Source organism: Salmo trutta, chromosome 1 (genome assembly GCF_901001165.1).
Source record: "Salmo trutta chromosome 1, fSalTru1.1, whole genome shotgun sequence".
Taxonomy (NCBI): domain Eukaryota; kingdom Metazoa; phylum Chordata; class Actinopteri; order Salmoniformes; family Salmonidae; genus Salmo; species Salmo trutta.
In genome coordinates, this window is record NC_042957.1 from 30012074 (window position 1) to 30029923 (window position 17850).

At 42.1% G+C, this 17850-nt stretch overlaps 2 protein-coding genes across 2 annotated transcripts in view; both read left to right on the top strand.

Moving 5' to 3' along the window:
* The first annotated feature begins 234 nt into the window (after positions 1-234).
* On the top strand, positions 235-3462 carry LOC115193628 (hairy/enhancer-of-split related with YRPW motif protein 2-like). The gene is made up of 5 exons (XM_029752462.1): positions 235-436; positions 787-865; positions 1064-1147; positions 1304-1385; positions 1909-3462. Exons 1-5 carry the CDS (start codon positions 354-356, stop codon positions 2580-2582), a joined length of 1002 nt encoding a protein of 333 aa, XP_029608322.1. The 5' UTR covers positions 235-353; the 3' UTR covers positions 2583-3462.
* A 2258-nt stretch (positions 3463-5720) lies between these two features.
* The window catches only part of pex7 (peroxisomal biogenesis factor 7), a 31978-nt gene continuing 19848 nt past the window's right edge, over positions 5721-17850 (top strand). The window contains exons 1-7 of the mRNA XM_029752474.1: positions 5721-6071; positions 6393-6450; positions 6581-6734; positions 6962-7039; positions 7245-7356; positions 16820-16926; positions 17334-17447. Of these exons, the coding sequence (XP_029608334.1) occupies positions 5966-6071; positions 6393-6450; positions 6581-6734; positions 6962-7039; positions 7245-7356; positions 16820-16926; positions 17334-17447 (729 nt within the window). The 5' untranslated portion in view covers positions 5721-5965. The remainder of the gene's footprint in view (positions 6072-6392; positions 6451-6580; positions 6735-6961; positions 7040-7244; positions 7357-16819; positions 16927-17333; positions 17448-17850) is intronic.

Below are 17850 nucleotides of genomic sequence, written 5' to 3' on the forward strand. Positions count from 1 at the left end.
TGTCACAGTACGCGTTGCTGTAAACAGTTTCTCACGCTTTTCGCAGCCCGCGGGTGTTTTAAACAGTAGGCCGACTAAAACTGGGCAGAGCCAATTATCTAGGGAACTTGGTCCAGCGCAGCGGCACAAACCTCTCTCTCTCGTCATTGCTCAGTGGCTCGGGGCGTGTTTTTTCTACTGTGGGTGTTCCCAAGCAGGACGTAGGCGGCTACGCTGCCCTGCATCAGTGATTGAGGCTCCAACGGTTCGTGGGAAAGCTGTACAGAGGGAATTGTATAGGCACCAGTCATCAGTCTACCTGGCCGCGCACCGATCCACTGAGACGTTAGTAAAGACATACTCTCGCCATCACCATGAAGAGGCCTTGTGAGGATAGTACTTCTGACAGCGACATGGATGAAACTATTGATGTCGGCAGTGAGAATAATTATTCTGGGTAAGTTCATAAAAATGATTTGGGTTAGGTTAGCCACATTTTCCGCGTCTGCGCCACATGGGAAACGTTGATGAAACTTTAAGTTGAGAAAAGTTTAGCAAAAGCGAAAACGTTTTATTCTGGTGTAAACCTTCAGATGACAAGTGCAAATTCTCACCTTGATGTGTGGTTTGTGAACACATCCAGGCAATTTTGGAGAATTCTCTCCAATGTATTTTGAATATAGAGGAGACTCTTGCTTGATCAGTGCAGGTTACATGAGTGTTTTATGCATAAATTAATAATTGCTCATTCGCAAAATAAAAATATTATTTTGAGTAAAACATATAGATTATGTTTGTCCCATGCAGGCACAGCAATGGATCATTTATTAGATGTGGCTCCCCAACAACAACAACCCAAGTTATGGCAAGAAAAAAACGAAGAGGGGTAATTATTTATTGAGTAGTTTATTACCATCATCGTTATTATGTATTGCTTATTATTCATTACTGTATTATTTATTACTTATTATTTAAACATGTATTTAATTATTGTCTCGTTATTGTTAACATGATTAGTAGTATTATTATTAGGCCTTGAATTGTTATATTTTCAAGTATGCAATAATATAATTGTCTATCCCAGATCATCGAGAAGAGAAGGAGGGATCGAATCAATAATAGTTTATCAGAGTTACGTCGACTTGTTCCAACTGCATTTGAAAAACAAGTGAGTTTGAATTATATCCGCTCTGATTTCTAAACGGAACTTACACAAAAGTTTCATTTTCATCAAAACAATAACAGATAAGGTCATTTTGTCTGTCTTTTATTCGTAAAAAGTTATGAGAGTTTTAAGCTTCATACATCCTGTTGCTCATTGCAGGGTTCTGCCAAATTAGAGAAAGCAGAAATATTGCAGATGACAGTGGATCACCTAAAGATGCTGCAGACCACTGGCGGTAAAGGTAAGGAAGGAGTTCATTGGCTGCTTCTAACTGCTCTCTGCCATACTGTGTAGTGAAATCCTTGCAAGCAGACCCCTTTGACAAGATTAAAGGAGTGGAAATCAATGCTAATGGCAGGGTTGAACTCGTGGGAAAGCGATGCTGGGACAAAAGGAGCACTTGACCCTGCATTGTGTTTGCTTTCATAAATCCGTGGGAGGAGAGAAGGCTGCATTCACAGGCTGCCCTGTTGGTGGTTTGTTTGGAGTTTCCAGCGAGTGTAAAAACGGGTGCACTGGGGAGACAAAACAAACATACAATCATCCCAGCACAATCCCAGACTGTTAAGCTTATGCCTGGAGGCACAGCCGGAGCCCTAATGGTCAGCCTAGGGGACCAGTGTGTATCCATCCCACACCATTTAGTCTTCAATCCCATCAGCAGCTGCTGGCTACGTTACAGATCGTTAGAGGGACCGGCAGTATTTATAGTTGCTTGGCATTCATATTTTCACTGTCACTCCTCTGTCTGTTTGTCTCTCTAGGGTATTTTGATGCCCATTCCCTGGCTATGGACTTCATGAGCGTGGGCTTCAGGGAGTGTCTGACGGAGGTGGCCAGGTACCTGAGCTCTGTGGAGGGATTAGACAGCATTGACCCCCTGCGCGTGCGCCTGGTCTCCCACCTCAGCACCTGCGCGTCTCAGAGGGAGGCAGCTGCCATGACCTCATCCATGGCACACCACCAGCAGGTGCTCCCCCCTCACCACTGGGCCACAGCCTTCCACCCCCTCCCCACCGCCTTCCTCCAGCAGAGTGGACTGCCCCCCTCAGACAGCGCCACCAGTAGACTGTCTGTGGAGGTGCCCCAGCGCGGCTCGGCCCTACTAACGGCCACCTTCGCCCACACTGACTCTTCTCACAGGGCGCCCTCTAATGGCAGCGTGGCACCCTGCGTCCCCCCACTCTCCACCTCCCTCCTGTCGCTCTCCGCCACTGTTCACGCGGCGGCCGCTGCCGCTGCGGCCCAGACTTTCCCCCTGTCCTTTCCCGGAGGATTCCCCATCTTCACACCTCACAGTGTGAGCAGCACAGCGTCTATGGTAGCTTCAGCTGTGTGCCCCTCCATTTCCTCCACATCCACTTCACAGCAGAGCAGAGACCGAGAGGGCAGCAGCAAACCATACAGACCTTGGGGAACAGAAGTGGGAGCCTTTTAAGTGTTCGACTTTTACAAGGTCGGAGGCCATCCACACTATACAGATAAAGGAACAAGATTGTTTTATTAACTATGGCTTTTTTTGTGTCCATGGACTTTTATTCCATCAGCTTATTTCATTTCTGGCTGTGTGCAAATTCAGAGCACATGCATGCAAGCTCTCTCATGGGAGAGAGAGAGAGAGAGAGAGAGCGAGAGAGAGGATAATTAGATCCACTTAAAATGTACTAATGTTTTATTTTTATTAAAGAACAGCACTCAAATTAGACCTCTCTAGACTCCATTTTCTCCCTTTGTTTTCATAATTTTCTTCACTGTCACTATTGCTTTAGCGCATGTGTTTCCCCAACATTGGCTGTTTCATTCACATTGTTATGAGCAATATTTTCAGAATTTGAGAAATGGAAACGAAATCCAGCAGACGTTTTGTTTTGCTTCGATCTCAACTCTTGGTGGAAAATAGTGTGATTAACAATCACAAAGCAGTGTCTTTAGTTTGGAGTTGCTCTAATCAATCAGATGAAGAACATTGGAGGTAGAACCAAAGGTTTTGGAGATAATAAGTCAACACATGAATCAATGTAGGGTGTATCTAATCAAATCCATGAACTAACAAGTTTGTAAATATGTATGAATATTAGATGAACTAGAAGCTATATTGAAGATAGAGGAAGACATATTTGGTATGATGCACTTCAATTTGCTGCTGTGAACACGACAGGAGCTTTTTTCTTTAGAAAGTACAAAAACAACACATCACATTACAGTTCCAACTGCAGTTCAATGATACTACTATAACTTGTCTTTTTATATAACTGGTTTCTATGCAAACAGCCCTCTATGGATGTCACTGATTAAACATTTTTTTGAATATTTGGCCACTCAGAGTATATTCTTCTTTGTTTCACCACAGATCAATGGAACCAGTGTGTGTGCCACTGCCAATACTATAGTACCATGTTAAAAGCAATTTTTTTACAAGTCACAAATTGAAGACCACAAACTATATGTTCAGTCTTTTGGTGAGGGAAAAAAAAAATCATCTTTCCTGTTATTTGTTTTTGAGACGAAACAAAACTCCCTAAGAGAGACACACATAAGTACAATTGCATAACTGGCACCGTCTGGCACTGTCTGGTAGCCTATACACAGAGTTGTAAATCAGTCACCAAAATGTCTCTGGCCTTTCCCATCAAAAACTCACCCTGTTCTGTAATTATATCTACTACAGGGACCTATAGGCCTTGACGTTTTCAAATATATCCATTTCACGTGTCTATTGTGTCACTTAGACTGGACCTCTAGTTGATTGCATTGGTTAACTTATGGCAATGCTTAATGGTATTCAAAGGGGAAAAAAGAGAATCTGTAAAGAGTCTGGTTCCGTTTCTCCCTTGGAGAAAGAACTTGTCAACGCGAATACAGGGTATCAACAGCCCTGACAAACCGCTGGTTTGGAACAGAAGTATAAAGGCAAAACAACTTTGGTCACTCCTCCCAAGATGGATCTTTATGCTGGCCTAATCCACTCTCTTTATCCTGGGTCTGTTAGAAAGATTTACATTAGTAAATCACTGTCACACCATTCAATTCCTTAAAAGAAAAAGTATCAGCATTTCCAAGTGAATGGGGATTACGACAAACAGCGCCTGCTGCCCACCGACAATCATGGGAACAGCGCTCGGTCATAAATCCGCGGGTTATATGCTTTGCTCCGGACTGGTTCTCACGCCGGGGCGAGCGCTTTGAAGTCCTGTCATAAATCAAAGGCGCACATGAACCACAGAAACGTCAAATGGCCGATGCTGTGGGCTAGCCTGGGCTGGTCTGCACACCTTTTAGTAGGCTCCATCGTCGTTTAGAATGTATTAAATCGAATGTTTATCGATTCAATATCATTATGGTTATTTTGTGAAATTGTTTTAATCAGTTCAATGTGTCCGACGCTAAGCATCATCTCTGGGTTATCAATGTGCCCCTTTTTTTTGCCGCGTAGCCTAATAACAATATTTTTACCAGTTTATGCGCCAAAAATAAAAATCACATTGATAATTTAACGGATTTCATGTTCTTATATAGATTTAAGACTGATTAAATATCTTCAAATGAAGCCGAGGAAAGGAGTCCTAAATACCTAACTTTGTACTTCAAACCTGAATTGCCAAACACTCAACAAAATGATCTAAGTGATACAATTGTTATTATAATTTTAAACATTTGTGATCGAGTTGCAACAAGTGACTTTTCTTGAATTATTAAAATAGTCATTGTGATTATTTTCAGTGAGTGTTATATAAAGTTACCAAGCAAAAAACAATAACTAGACCAAGACTAAAGAAACCTAACAATTTGAAATTGTACACTACAGGTGACAAATAACATTATTTAAATTACATAAAGTAGAAGATACGTTCAAGTGAGTGATTGCAGACACCCACGGCAATGTCGCCACCTTGTGATGAAATTAATTCAAGCATTGGATCCCCAGTATCCAATCCATAGACATGAATTTGGACCATAGAGAACCCAGATAATAAAATATATATATGACTAGGTTCTATACAATTATTATCAGCCGTTTGTTCATAATGGGCGGATTCGATTATGCTGAACCGTGAGGCACCAGGCGAAACACGGTAGGGAGGAGCTCCCACTCAAATCGAACAGTAATCTATGCCGCTCGTTCATTTTGTCAACAAGGCAGCATGGTGCATCGTCAGCATGGTGCATCGTCCATAAACATAGGCTACATCTCTTTTCCATAAAATACATGTTTGAATTGTCTAACTCGTTTTCATTGGGAAGGCAGATAAAGCTAAATAGCAATCCATTTTGCATGTGATAACAGAATCCTACTCATTACTCCACATGCTCTCTTACGTCACTTTTTTGTGCCGACTTTGCCATGGGCTTTGAACGGGGCACCTGGCTCACGCTTGGGAGTCAGACCGGTTCCAAAATAAATGCAATCAACTTTCACCCGGGCAAAACACTCTTACACGGGCACCCGGGTCAGGTTAATCGAAGCCCCTTAAAAATAACACAAGGACTGATTTGGGATCAGTAAATCAGTGCGCAAAACCATTCGACCAATGAGGAGCTTGCAAGAAATCACTCACCAATCAGAAGGCTTGTGATCTTTGTTCTTCCGTGGTGATCTCGCAAACGAGGAAGTGTGGAGACCATACACTAGAGATTCATGTTTATTAACAATATATGTTAACGTTCCTGATTAATAAAGCTTTGTTACGTTGTAGCCTATTGTATTTTCATAAAACTATGCGCGCACACAACTATTTTGGGCAGGTTAAACATTACAACCAAGTGTTGCTCTGTTTGACGACGCAGTGACATAGTACAACTCACCAAACAACTTGAAAGGTTATGAAGACATTCAAGTTCCCAGCTCGACACGGCTATGCAGTGGAGATATCACCGTTTATTCCAACACGGTTGGCGTGTGCAACATCCCAGTATTATGGAATTGCAGGTGAATAAACGGTGTAGACTATTTAATAAATTAATCTCGTCACGACAAAATCGAAGAGCAGGGCTCGGGTTAATGTCACATTGTGATTGACGGGTTGAGAGTTTCGAGACTGCAAGTGTATATTTATTGTGGGTTACTGTCGGCGATTACAATATGACAGCCATTGTTTTTAGCTAGGTTCCATAGTGTTATCATGAAACCAAAAACTTGTTGCAATTTAATGCAATGCTTACTTGCATTTATTCTAATGAAGTGTGTGTGTGTGTGTGTGTGTGTGTGTGTGTGTGTGTGTGTGTGTGTGTGTGTGTGTGTGTTTTCAAGGATGTGGGACGCTGCTTGTGCTGGAGCAGACCGAGACCGGGATCTCGCTTGTGAAAAGGTAATCAACTTTCCAACATTGAATTTCTCATACTGACACAGTTTGACAACAATGCATCACACATTCAACAGTCACTGAAACAACTTGCTGATGCATCCTCTCCCCGTATTGCTACCTCTGTCTCATGTAGTTTTGACTGGAATGATGGTCTGTTTGACGTGACGTGGAGTGAGAGTAATGAGCATATCCTGTTGACGGGAGGAGGAGACGGGTCTCTGCAGGTCTGGGACACAGCCAACCCCCAGCCCGGGCCACTGCAGGTGCTCAAAGAGCACACACAAGAGGTGAGCTTGTTACCTTGCATGAGCTTATCATCATATTACCAATGTAACTATTATAAGCATACCATTTTAGGGTTACATCTTACAATACATCATCGTAATACTGTTGTAAGTACAGTATAATTACTAAATGACAATGTTATCACTGTAGCCTACTGGTCCATGCATTATCATATGTGACACATTTGCTGCTACTGTAGTTTTAGTTGATGGACTTCCTGTTCTCCCAGGTCTATTCTGTGGACTGGAGTCAGACCCGTGAGGAGAACCTGGTGGTGTCAGGCTCATGGGACCGCACAGCCAAAGTGGTGTGTTTCAAAATGGTGGTGGTAGTATTAGCATCACACACACACACACACACACACACACACACACACACACACACACACACACACACACACACACACACACACACACACACACACACACACACACACACACACTGATAGTCAAACTGGATTGGATGAAAAATAGCATGGCTTTGTTTTATGAGTGGAGTTGTTGTTCCAACAGTGGGATCTCAGCCGTGGCGGCCAGTCGCTCTGCACCCTTCAGGGTCATGAAGGGGTCATCTACAGCACAGTGTGGTCTCCTCACATCCCAGGGTGCTTTGCTTCAGCATCAGGTGAGTACAGTTACACTTCCCTTGGTCACTAATGCTTCAGATATTACATTAGTTAAATTAGAATTTAAATTCTCTAGGTTGATCGAGGTTTGTGACTTTTTCATCAACCTTGACTAACCTGTACCCCCGCACATTGACTCGGTACCGGTACCCCAAGTATATAGCCTCTTTATTTTATTGTTACTTTACTTTTTATTACATTTTTATTATAGTTTATTTAGTAAATATTTTCTTAACACTATTTATTGAACTGCGTTGTTGGTTAAAGGCTTGTAATCAGCATTTCATGGTAAGGTCTGCCGGTTGTATTCTGCGCATGTGACAAATAAAAATTGATTTGATTTGTAATCAGGTTTTAAAAAATCCAGCAATTGATTGTAATGCCTTTCCATAACCACATGGTGTCACTAAAGCTCTAGTTCGGATTCACTGGTCTGGCGCGCTGCCTCTGAAGCAGTGTACAACTGCTGTTAATCAGTACAGATGTAGCCTTTCATAGTAAGTATTTTCTTATTGTTCAATTCTGAATTATAGAGTAGAATATAGTAACTTATGCTTCTAAAAGGTTAAGGCCTACATTCATTATTATTGCTGTTTATGTTATGCTAGAGGGCCAATCAAGCACTATCCACAGTTTCTGTGCTCCTGAAACATTCAAAGAAAAGAGGTTTGGTATGTTACAACTTAACAAATTGACTTTAACAAAAGATCAATGGACTTAACCTGCATTTAGCATGAGCGCTTATCTCCATCAACTATCTGGATCATGTGACCTACAGTGCACTTGTGCTGCTCATGAACATGACATTGTTTCTCTGGATATTATAGGTGAATGCACCAATTTGTAAGTCGCTCTGGATAAGAGCGTCTGCTAAATGACTTAAATGTAAATGTAAATTAGAAAACAGATACATGTTCCTCTGTTCACAGACAGCTGCCACACTGTGATCTCATCTAAACATGAGTCGTTTAGCCTACAGCGTCCTCCCTCTCACAGTCAGTTCCCAGTCGCAGCACTCTAGGGCCGGGTGCTAACAGGGTTTGTCACCGCCGATAAGTCTTGGGCCCTGATGGGTATCAGAGCCTCTCTGTGGAGACCATATCAGAATTAACCAGGCTCCGTTTGCTCTGCCATAACTTTCTTTTATAAGTGGCTGTCTTGTCATTGCCTACAGTCTATGTTCCAGTGTTCAGACAGTGTTCAGCCAGGGAAAAGTTCAGTAGTCAAAAGAGAAGATGTGAATTCATTGTACTATCCCAGCGCGCAAACAATTGTCATGGGATGTCACCGGGGTGTTTATCGGTTTATGAATCTACTCTACTCTTTATGAATCTACTCTACTCTTTATGAATCTACTCTCTTTTTACAGATATATCAGAAAAATGTACTTTTATAAGTGAATGCTGTAGCCTATTACTAGTCAGATATGTGTCAAACATCATGAATAACAATGATTTGATAGAAGGGATAGTTACCTTTGTAAGAGTTGTGGGAATTATACTGAACAAAAATATAAACGCAACATGTAAAGTGTTGGTCCCATGTTTCATGAGCTGAAATAAAAGATCCCAGAAATGTTCCATACGCACAAAAAGCTTTTCATACGCACATCCCTGTTAGTGAGCATTTCTCTTTTGCCAAGATAACCTGACAGGTATGGCATATCAAGAAGCTGATTAAACAGCATGATCATTACACAGGTGCACCTTGTGCTGGGGGCAGAAGGCCACTCTAAAATGTGCACTTTTGTCGCACAACACAATGCAACAGATGTCTCATGTTTTGAGGGAGCATGGAATTGGCATGCTGACTGCAGGAATGTCCACCAGAGCTGTTGCCAGACAATTGAATGTTATTTTCTCTACCGTAAGTCACCTCCAACGTCATTATAGTGGATTTGGCAGTACGTTCCAACTGGCCTCACAACCGCAGACCATGTGTAACCATGCCAGCCCAGGACCTCCACATCCGTCTTCACCTGCGGGATTGTCTGAGACCAACCACCTGGACAGCTGATGAAGCTCTGGGTTTGCAAAACCAAAGAATTTCTGCACAAACTGTCAGAAACTGAATCAGGGAAGCTCTTCTGCGTGCTCGTTGTCCTCACCAAGGATCTTGACCTTTCTGCAGTTCGGCATCATAACCGACTTCAGTGGGCAAATGCACACCTTTGATGGCCACTGGCACACTGGAGAAGTGTGCTCTTCACTGATGAATCTCGGTTTCAACTGTACCAGGCAGATGGCAGACAGTGTGTATGGTGTCATGTGGGCGAGGGGTTTGCTGATGTCAACGTTGTGAACAGTGCCCCATGGTGTTGGTGGGGTTATGGTATGGGCAGGCATAAGCTACGGACAATGCACTAGAGGTCGACCGATTAATCGGAATGGCCGATTATTAGGGCCTATTTCAAGTTTTCATAACAATCGGAAATCTGTATTTTTGGACGCCGATTTTATTTACATTTAAAACTTTTCTTTTTTTTTACACCTTTATTTAACTAGGCAAGTCAGTTAAGAACACATTCTTATTTTCAATGACGGCCTAGGAACGGTGGGTTAACTGCCTTGTTCAGGGGCAGAACGACAGATATTTACCTTGTCAGCTCAGGGATTCAATCTTGCAACCTTACGGTTAACTAGTCCAACGCTCTAACCACCTGCTTTACATTGCACTCCACGAGGAGCCTGCCTGTTACACAAATGCAGTAAGAAGCCAAGGTAAGTTGCTAGCTAGCATTAAACTTATCTTATAAAAAACAATCAATCAATCATAATCATTAGTTAACTACACATGGTTGATGATATTACTAGTTTATCTAGCCTGTCCTGCGTTGCATATAATCGCTTAGGTACACGTTGCTCCAACGTGTACCTAACCATAAACATCAATGCCTTTCTTAAAATCAATACACAAGTATATCTTTTTAAACCTGCATATTTAGTTAATATTGCCTGCTAACATGAATTTCTTTTAACTAGGGTAAATGTGTCACTTCTCTTGCAACAGAGTCAGGGTATATGCAGCAGTTTGGGCCGCCTGGCTCGTTGCGAACTGTGAAGACTATTTCTTCCTAACAAAGATAGCCGACTTCGCCAAACGGGGGATGATTTAACAAAAGCGCATTTGCGAAAAAAGCTCAATCGTTGCACGACTGTACCTAACCATAAACATCAATGCCTTTCTTAAAATCAATACACAGAAGTATATATTTTTAAACCTGCATATTTAGCTAAAAGAAATCCAGGTTAGCAGGCAATATTAACCAGGTGAAATTGTGTCACTCCTCTTGTGTTCATTGCACGCAGAGTCAGGGTATATGCAACAGTTTGGGCCGCCTGGCTCTTTGCAAACTAATTTGCCAGAATTTTACGTAATTATGACATAACATTGAAAGTTGTGCAATGTAACAGGAATATTTAGACTTAGGGATGCCACCGGTTAGATAAAATACGGAACGGTTCCGTATTTCACTGAAAGGAAAAACGTTTTGTTTTTGAGATGATAGTTTCCTGATTCGACCATATTAATGACCTAAGGCTCATATTTCTGTGTGTTTATTATATTATAATTAAGCCTATGATTTGATAGAGCAGTCTGACTGAGCGGTGGTAGGCAGCAGCAGGCTCGTAAGCATTCATTCAAACAGCACTTTCGTGCGTTTTGCCAGCAGCTCTTCGCTGTGCTTCAAGCATTGCGTTGTTTATGACTTGAAGCCTATCAACTCCCAAGATTAGGCTGGTGTAACCGATGTGAAATGGCTAGCTAGTTAGCGGGTGCGCGCTAATAGCGTTTCAAACGTCACTCGCTCTGAGACTTGGAGTAGTTGTTCCCCTTGCTCTACATGGGTAACGCTGCTTCGAGGGTGGCTGTTGTCGATGTGTTCCTGGTTCGAGCCCAGGTAGGAGCGAGGAGAGGGACGGAAGCTATACTGTTACACTGGCAATACTAAAGTGCCTATAAGAACATCCAATAGTCTAAGGTATATGAAATACAAATCGTATAGAGAGAAATAGTCCTATAATTCCTATAATAACTACAACCTAAAACTTCTTACCTGGGAATATTGAAGACTTATGTTAAAAGGAACCACCAGCTTTCATATGTTCTCATGTTCTGAGCAAGGAACATAAACGTTAGCTTTCTTACATGGCACATATTGCACTTTTACTTTCTTCTCCAACACTTTGTTTTTGCATTATTTAAACCAAATTGAACATGTTTCATTATTTATTTGAGGCTAAATTGATTTTATTGATGTATTATATTAAGTTAAAATAAGTGTTCATTCAGTATTGTTGTATTTGTCATTATTACAAATAAAAATAAAAAATCGGCAGATTAATCGGTATCGGCTTTTTTTGGTCCTCCAATAATCAGTATCGGTATTGGCGTTGAAAAATCATAACCGGTCGACCTCTACAATGCACACAATTGCATTTTATCGATGGCAATTTGAATGCACAGAGATACCATGACGAGATCCTGAAGCCCATCATTGTGCTATTCATCCGCCGCCATCACCTCATGTTTCACTATGATAATGCACAGCCCCATGTCGTAATGATTTGTACACAATTCCTGGAAGCTGAACATTTCACAGTTCTTTCATGGCCTGCATACTCACCAGACATGTCACCCACTGAGCATGTTTGGGATGCTCTGGGTCAACGTGTACGACAGCATGTTCCAGTTCCTGCCGATATCCAGCAACTTGGCACAGCCATTGAAGAGGATTGGGACAACATTCCACAGGCCACAATCAACTCTATGCGAAGCACATGTGTCGTGCTGCATGAGGCAAATAGTGGTCATACCAGATACAGACTGGTTTTCTGATCCACACCCCTACCTTTTTTTAAGGTATCTGTGACCAACAGATACATGTCTGTATTCCCAATCATGTGAAATCCATAGATTAGGGCCTAATGAATTCATATCAATTGATTGATTTCCTTATACGAACTGCAACTCAGTAAACATCTTGAAATTGTTGCATGTTGCGTTTTATATTTTTGTTCAGTGTATGTGAAGATTGACTGAAATCACATAATCATATATTTTCTGGTGATCGCTGTTGGTTTGATATCAAAATATGATACATCTGGTCAAATGTACCAGATTTTTACCCCATGATGATGTTGCGTATTTCGTCCTTAATATACACTGTACATGATCCCCCAATGATCTGCCATGAAGGGGGCACAGTAGAACAATATAATAATTGTTAAGACAATGGTTTTAGTGTGAGACATTTTTTACCTAGCTTCAGGGGCTAGCCCCCTCACCCCACCCCACTACACACACACACACACAGACCCTGATAGGTTATCTTATCCTTCGCTCTCCGCATCTCGCTCAGTAAGGCAGCCTACCCCGAGAGCCATTAGCTATGATAACACAGCGAAGTGTTGATGGAAGGTCCCCTTTTTCCTATTAAAACCTTGACACTGAAGGTGTTACCAAGTAGGTAATGAGAAGTGGGTGAAAATCAATAGAAGGGCTGTGAAGCATGCACACAGATCCCACAGCACAGCTATATTGGTCCATATTAGTCCATGGGAGCGAGAGGAGATGGGAGAGAGAGGTTTGCAGGATGCTGCCTCAGCAGGGGTACATAGTAATAGATGCCACGTGAGTGAGATCTGGTGGTAACCCCACACCCGCAGAGGTCAGAACCTGCAGTTAGACACTTGATCCAGAACTGCGTATTGTCAAAGCTGCCTTACAGCCTTCCAAAATCACAGTATTTAAATCCACACTCGGTTACGCAAACTCTGGATTGGCTAAGTTTTTTAGGGATATATCAGTGCCATATAAATGGATGCTTGCGTTTTCTATATTATATAAGCTGTGTTCCTTAAAAGCAGCCACACGTGGGTAAGTGATGTGCAGTTCACGAGCGATTCATTTATTTTTGAATGACTCTTTTTACTCACTCGATAGTCATGACTAGTTTTTCTGAGTGACTCGTTATTTTTTGGGTTGTTTGTTTCACCTGCTGGCCGTAATTAATTCTACAGCAGGATTAATACAGTACGCGCTCTTCCGGTGACTATGGACATGTGCTCTGACCAACAACTGTCTGTCATGTGCTCACAGGCAAAATAGATCAGGCTGCAGGCAGCATATAAAGAAGAAAAATACATGTTTACAGCTGATAATTGATCGAATGGTGCAAGATTGAATGCAATTCATTGATTATTGAAACTTATTATAGATACAGTTTTGTAGAACCAAAACGTACACAGCCTCTGCTCAACATCCCCGGGGGGAGGGGGGGTGCATACAATGCTGGCACTTGCTGATTAGTGCTTATCGGGAACTCCCATATTCTCTCTCTCTCGCTCCTCCAAGATGGGCCACGGCGACAAACCCTGCCTGCTTGCAGCATCTTGGCAGGGATGAAGGAGAGCTTTACAGGCAAGTGGCTTTGTGAGGCTGCAATCTCCACCATGGATCCATTTCACTGTAATTAAAAATGTGAGCTGAGCCCTGAGCGAACCAAAAAAAGCAAAGATGCTATCAAACACCAGCATCTAGATCATCCCAACCACTGAATATTGACCTAACTAATCGCTCAGAAACTCTTGAACAATTTTCATGAATTTCTTCCCCTTCGCCGTGATTCGCTTTCGTAATTGGCAACAACCAAAAAATTCCGCTCCATTCTGAAAAGCCATCAAGGAATTCATTTCTGCAGTGGTTTCAGTCAATAGGAGTGACAGTGGGAGTTAGTCTGTGAGTTGCTGCCTCTCTTCGTTAATGGGAACGTAAAGTGGACAGATTCATTTAGAATTCAAGTCACACTTGGCTACCCCAGTATGGCTACCACAGTATTCCACAGCGATATGCCATCCCATCTGGTTTGCGCTTAGTGGGGCTGTCAATTTGTTTTTCAACAAGACAATGACCCAACACACCTCCAGGCTGTGTAAGGGCTATTTGACCAAGAAGGAGAGTGATGGAGTGCTGCGTCAGATAACCTGGCCTCCACAATCATCCAACCTCAACCCAATTGAGATGGTTTGGGATGAGTTGGACCACAGAGTGAACGAAAAGCAGCCAACAATTGCTTAGCATATGTGGGAACACCTTCGAGACTGTTGGAAAAGCATTCCAGGTGAAGCTGGTTGAGAGAATGCCAAGAGTATGCAAAGCTGTCATCAAGGCAAAGGATGGCTACTTTGAAGCCACCCTTTTAACACTTTTGGTTACTACATGATTCCATATGTGTTATTTCATAGTTTTGATGTCTTCACTATTATTCTACAATGTAGAATAATAATATTATTCTACAATTCTTTATTTACAAAATAAAGAAAAACCCTTGAATGAGTAGGTGTGTCCAAACTTTTGACAGTGTGTGTGTGTATACAGTGCATTCGGAAAGCATTCAGACCCCTTTCCCTTTTCCACCCACAGGGGAGCCAGGCCCAGCCTTTCAAAATGGCTTATGGTAGTGAAATTAACATTACATTCTCTGGCAAATGCTCTGGTGGACATTCCTGCAGTCAGCATGCAAATTGCATGCTCCCTCAAAACTTCAGGCAGGCATTGTGTTGTGTGACAAAACTGCATATTTTAGAGTGGCATTGTATTGGCCCCAACACAAGGTGCACCTGTGTAATGATCATGCTGTTTGATCAGTTCTTAATATGCCACAATATGTCAGGTGGATGGATTATCTTGGCAAAGGACAAATGCTCACTAATAGGGGTATAAACAAATTTGTGTGCAAAATTTGAGAGAAATTAGCTTTTTGTGCATATTGAACATTTCACAGAGAAGTTAAAGAAGTTAAGGCAATGCCTTGTGACCAGCTCCACACTGCTTTACAATGCAATGAGTTGCTCTTCCAAGCGGATGACCACAGATCAATGAGGTTAATTAGTGGAAGTGTTTTGCTGTAAACATACCAACTCTTTATTCCAGAATGACTGGACATATTTCAAACCATCTTTATCCGACCTTATGTTGACTTGCAAGCTTGAGCTGGGCGATATGGACAAAAATCCAAATAGTGATAAGTCGCCTGAATTGATGACATAACGATAAATAGAACAATATATTTATAACATTAATATGCTCCACAGTTTTTATTTTATTATCCTTTAAGCTACTACTACTAGTTTGATGGTTGTAGCCATCAAGTGATCCAGGCTGCATCGCATCCAGCCCTGATTGGGAGTCCCATAGGGCGGCGCGCAATTGGCCCAGCGTCGTCCGGGTTTGGCCGGGGTAGGCCATCATTGTAAATAAGAATTTGTTCTTAACTGACTTGCCTAGTTTAAATAAAGGTTAAATAAATAAAAAATCTATTGTCACATTAACAATCACCCATTTTAGCAAACAGATTTCATTTCAAACTTCACATTTCTCTAGTACGGGCTGCTTATCGTAATGAACAATATCAGCAAAATGCCTGCGATAAGTGATCGGTATGGTTGGTGTCGATAATTGAGGGTTTATTGTCCCAGCTCTACTGCAAGATTATGTGTTCCATGGAAATGGCATGGGGCTGTAAAAGTGTTTTGCTTTGAATAGACCACCTATTCATTATAGAATGTCTAGAGGGTTTCTTTCAAACCACATTAATCCAGTGCTGATACAGTATGTAAACATATTTCCAATGGAAATGGCAGAGTTGAAAAATGAGTCTTAATTTCAAATATCACAAATGAATACACAGTAATAACATGTATTGAATACAGGTGTATAAAGTGTTTAATCAAAATATTTAAGCCTCTAGATTCACATTTAAGCTGTAGATTTAGGACTAGATGGGAAATGCAAAAAAAATTGAAACGTAAACCTTGATTTTGCTGAACTGTAGTATTATGCTGTAGTGGACTATTGTATAGGGTGAAATGGTGTGAAGTTGGCATTAGGCTGTGGAGCTGACGCAGCAGGTTTCCATTGATACTTGTAATAGACACTGAACACCCGGCCGAGGTCATTCACTGCAGACTGCAGAGGGAGTGGCCTAAAAACCCATTGTTAGAATCTCACCAGGAAGCCCCTTCCAGCTTGGGTCTGAGTGTGTGTGTGTGTGTTAAAGAAAGAGGAGAGGGAGGGAGGATGGATGGAGGGGGGATGGAGGGAGGGAGGGTGGGTGGGTAGTGAGAGCATCTTGTCCAGACCCTCTTAAAATGCTTCCATCTGGCTGTCGTTGTGCCGATGAGTGTCGCAGTCCCTTGGCAGGCAGGGCCACATTCCCATGTCCCTGGTCTTGTATCTGATCCAGGATGAGCCAGGGGGAATGGGGGCTGCTGCCTGCCTGCCTTCCGCTGTGGAGGGAGAGCTGGCCCTTGAAATGAGCGTCATGGTCCAAAACCCTGTGGTAGATTGTGGGAGGCTGAGTGTGGGTACAATTGACTGTGGAAGTGTGAGTCATGACTAGAACAGCATGGCTGCCTGTGTCTGTGACCCTTCAACCCTGAATCTAGTCTTTGTCACCAGGGGATGGGACGCTGAGAGTGTGGGATGTGAAGACAGGGAGGTGCAGGCTGGCCATCCCAGCCCACAAGGCAGAGATCCTCAGCTGTGACTGGTGCAAATACGATCAGGTACCGAGGTACTTTACTGCAGTACAGCCCCCCACTGTTAAAACCTCAACCCAAAACGTTTAATTTGACGCTTGGAAGCAGGAGTTTATGAAGTGGACCTAAAGACATTTAGGTTTAAAATGCCAACACTTCAAACATGAATAAAACCCATCCTGGGATTGAGAACAGAGATACTGTACAATCACCTCTGCCATATACTAGCCTCACTGCCATTGTTATTAATGATATTGCATATATATATGTGAGAAGACCTCTATAGGTTGTAAAAGGTCTTGTCTCAGCATTTCTTGCCATAAAGATTAATATGAATTTCCCCTAATTATAATGACAGTTAATACAGGCCTGTGTTAGTACAGTATGTACGTTTGGGATACTTGTTTAACCCACTCTGTCTGGGCTGTCCTCAGAATGTGATCGTAACCGGAGCAGTGGACTGTAGCCTGTGTGTGTGGGACTTACGGAATGTCCGGCAGCCTCTGTCACGCCTACTAGGCCATTCCTACGCCATACGAAGAGTAAAGGTAATGTAGCATTCCTTCTCACCCATACACCATTCTAGGGCTGGGCGGTAAACCGTATCTTACTATATACCAGTGTTGATGCACGGACCGGTTTGGATTTTTACTCGACCTTACATAACGGTATTTCAATATTTGGTTTGTTAGTTTCAAGTTTTAATGTCACATGCACAAGTACAGTGAAATGCCTTTCTTGCAAACTCAATACCCAACAATGGGATAATCAATAACAATGTATTACTAGAAAAAAACACACAAGGAATAGGAAATATGAAATACACAAAGTTAGTAAGTAAGCAAGCATACTATATACAGGAAATGTTGAAAAAGTCAGATCCAATACCATATTTACATGTGCAGATAGATAGATATGTATAGGGGTAAGGTGACTAGGCAACAAGATATA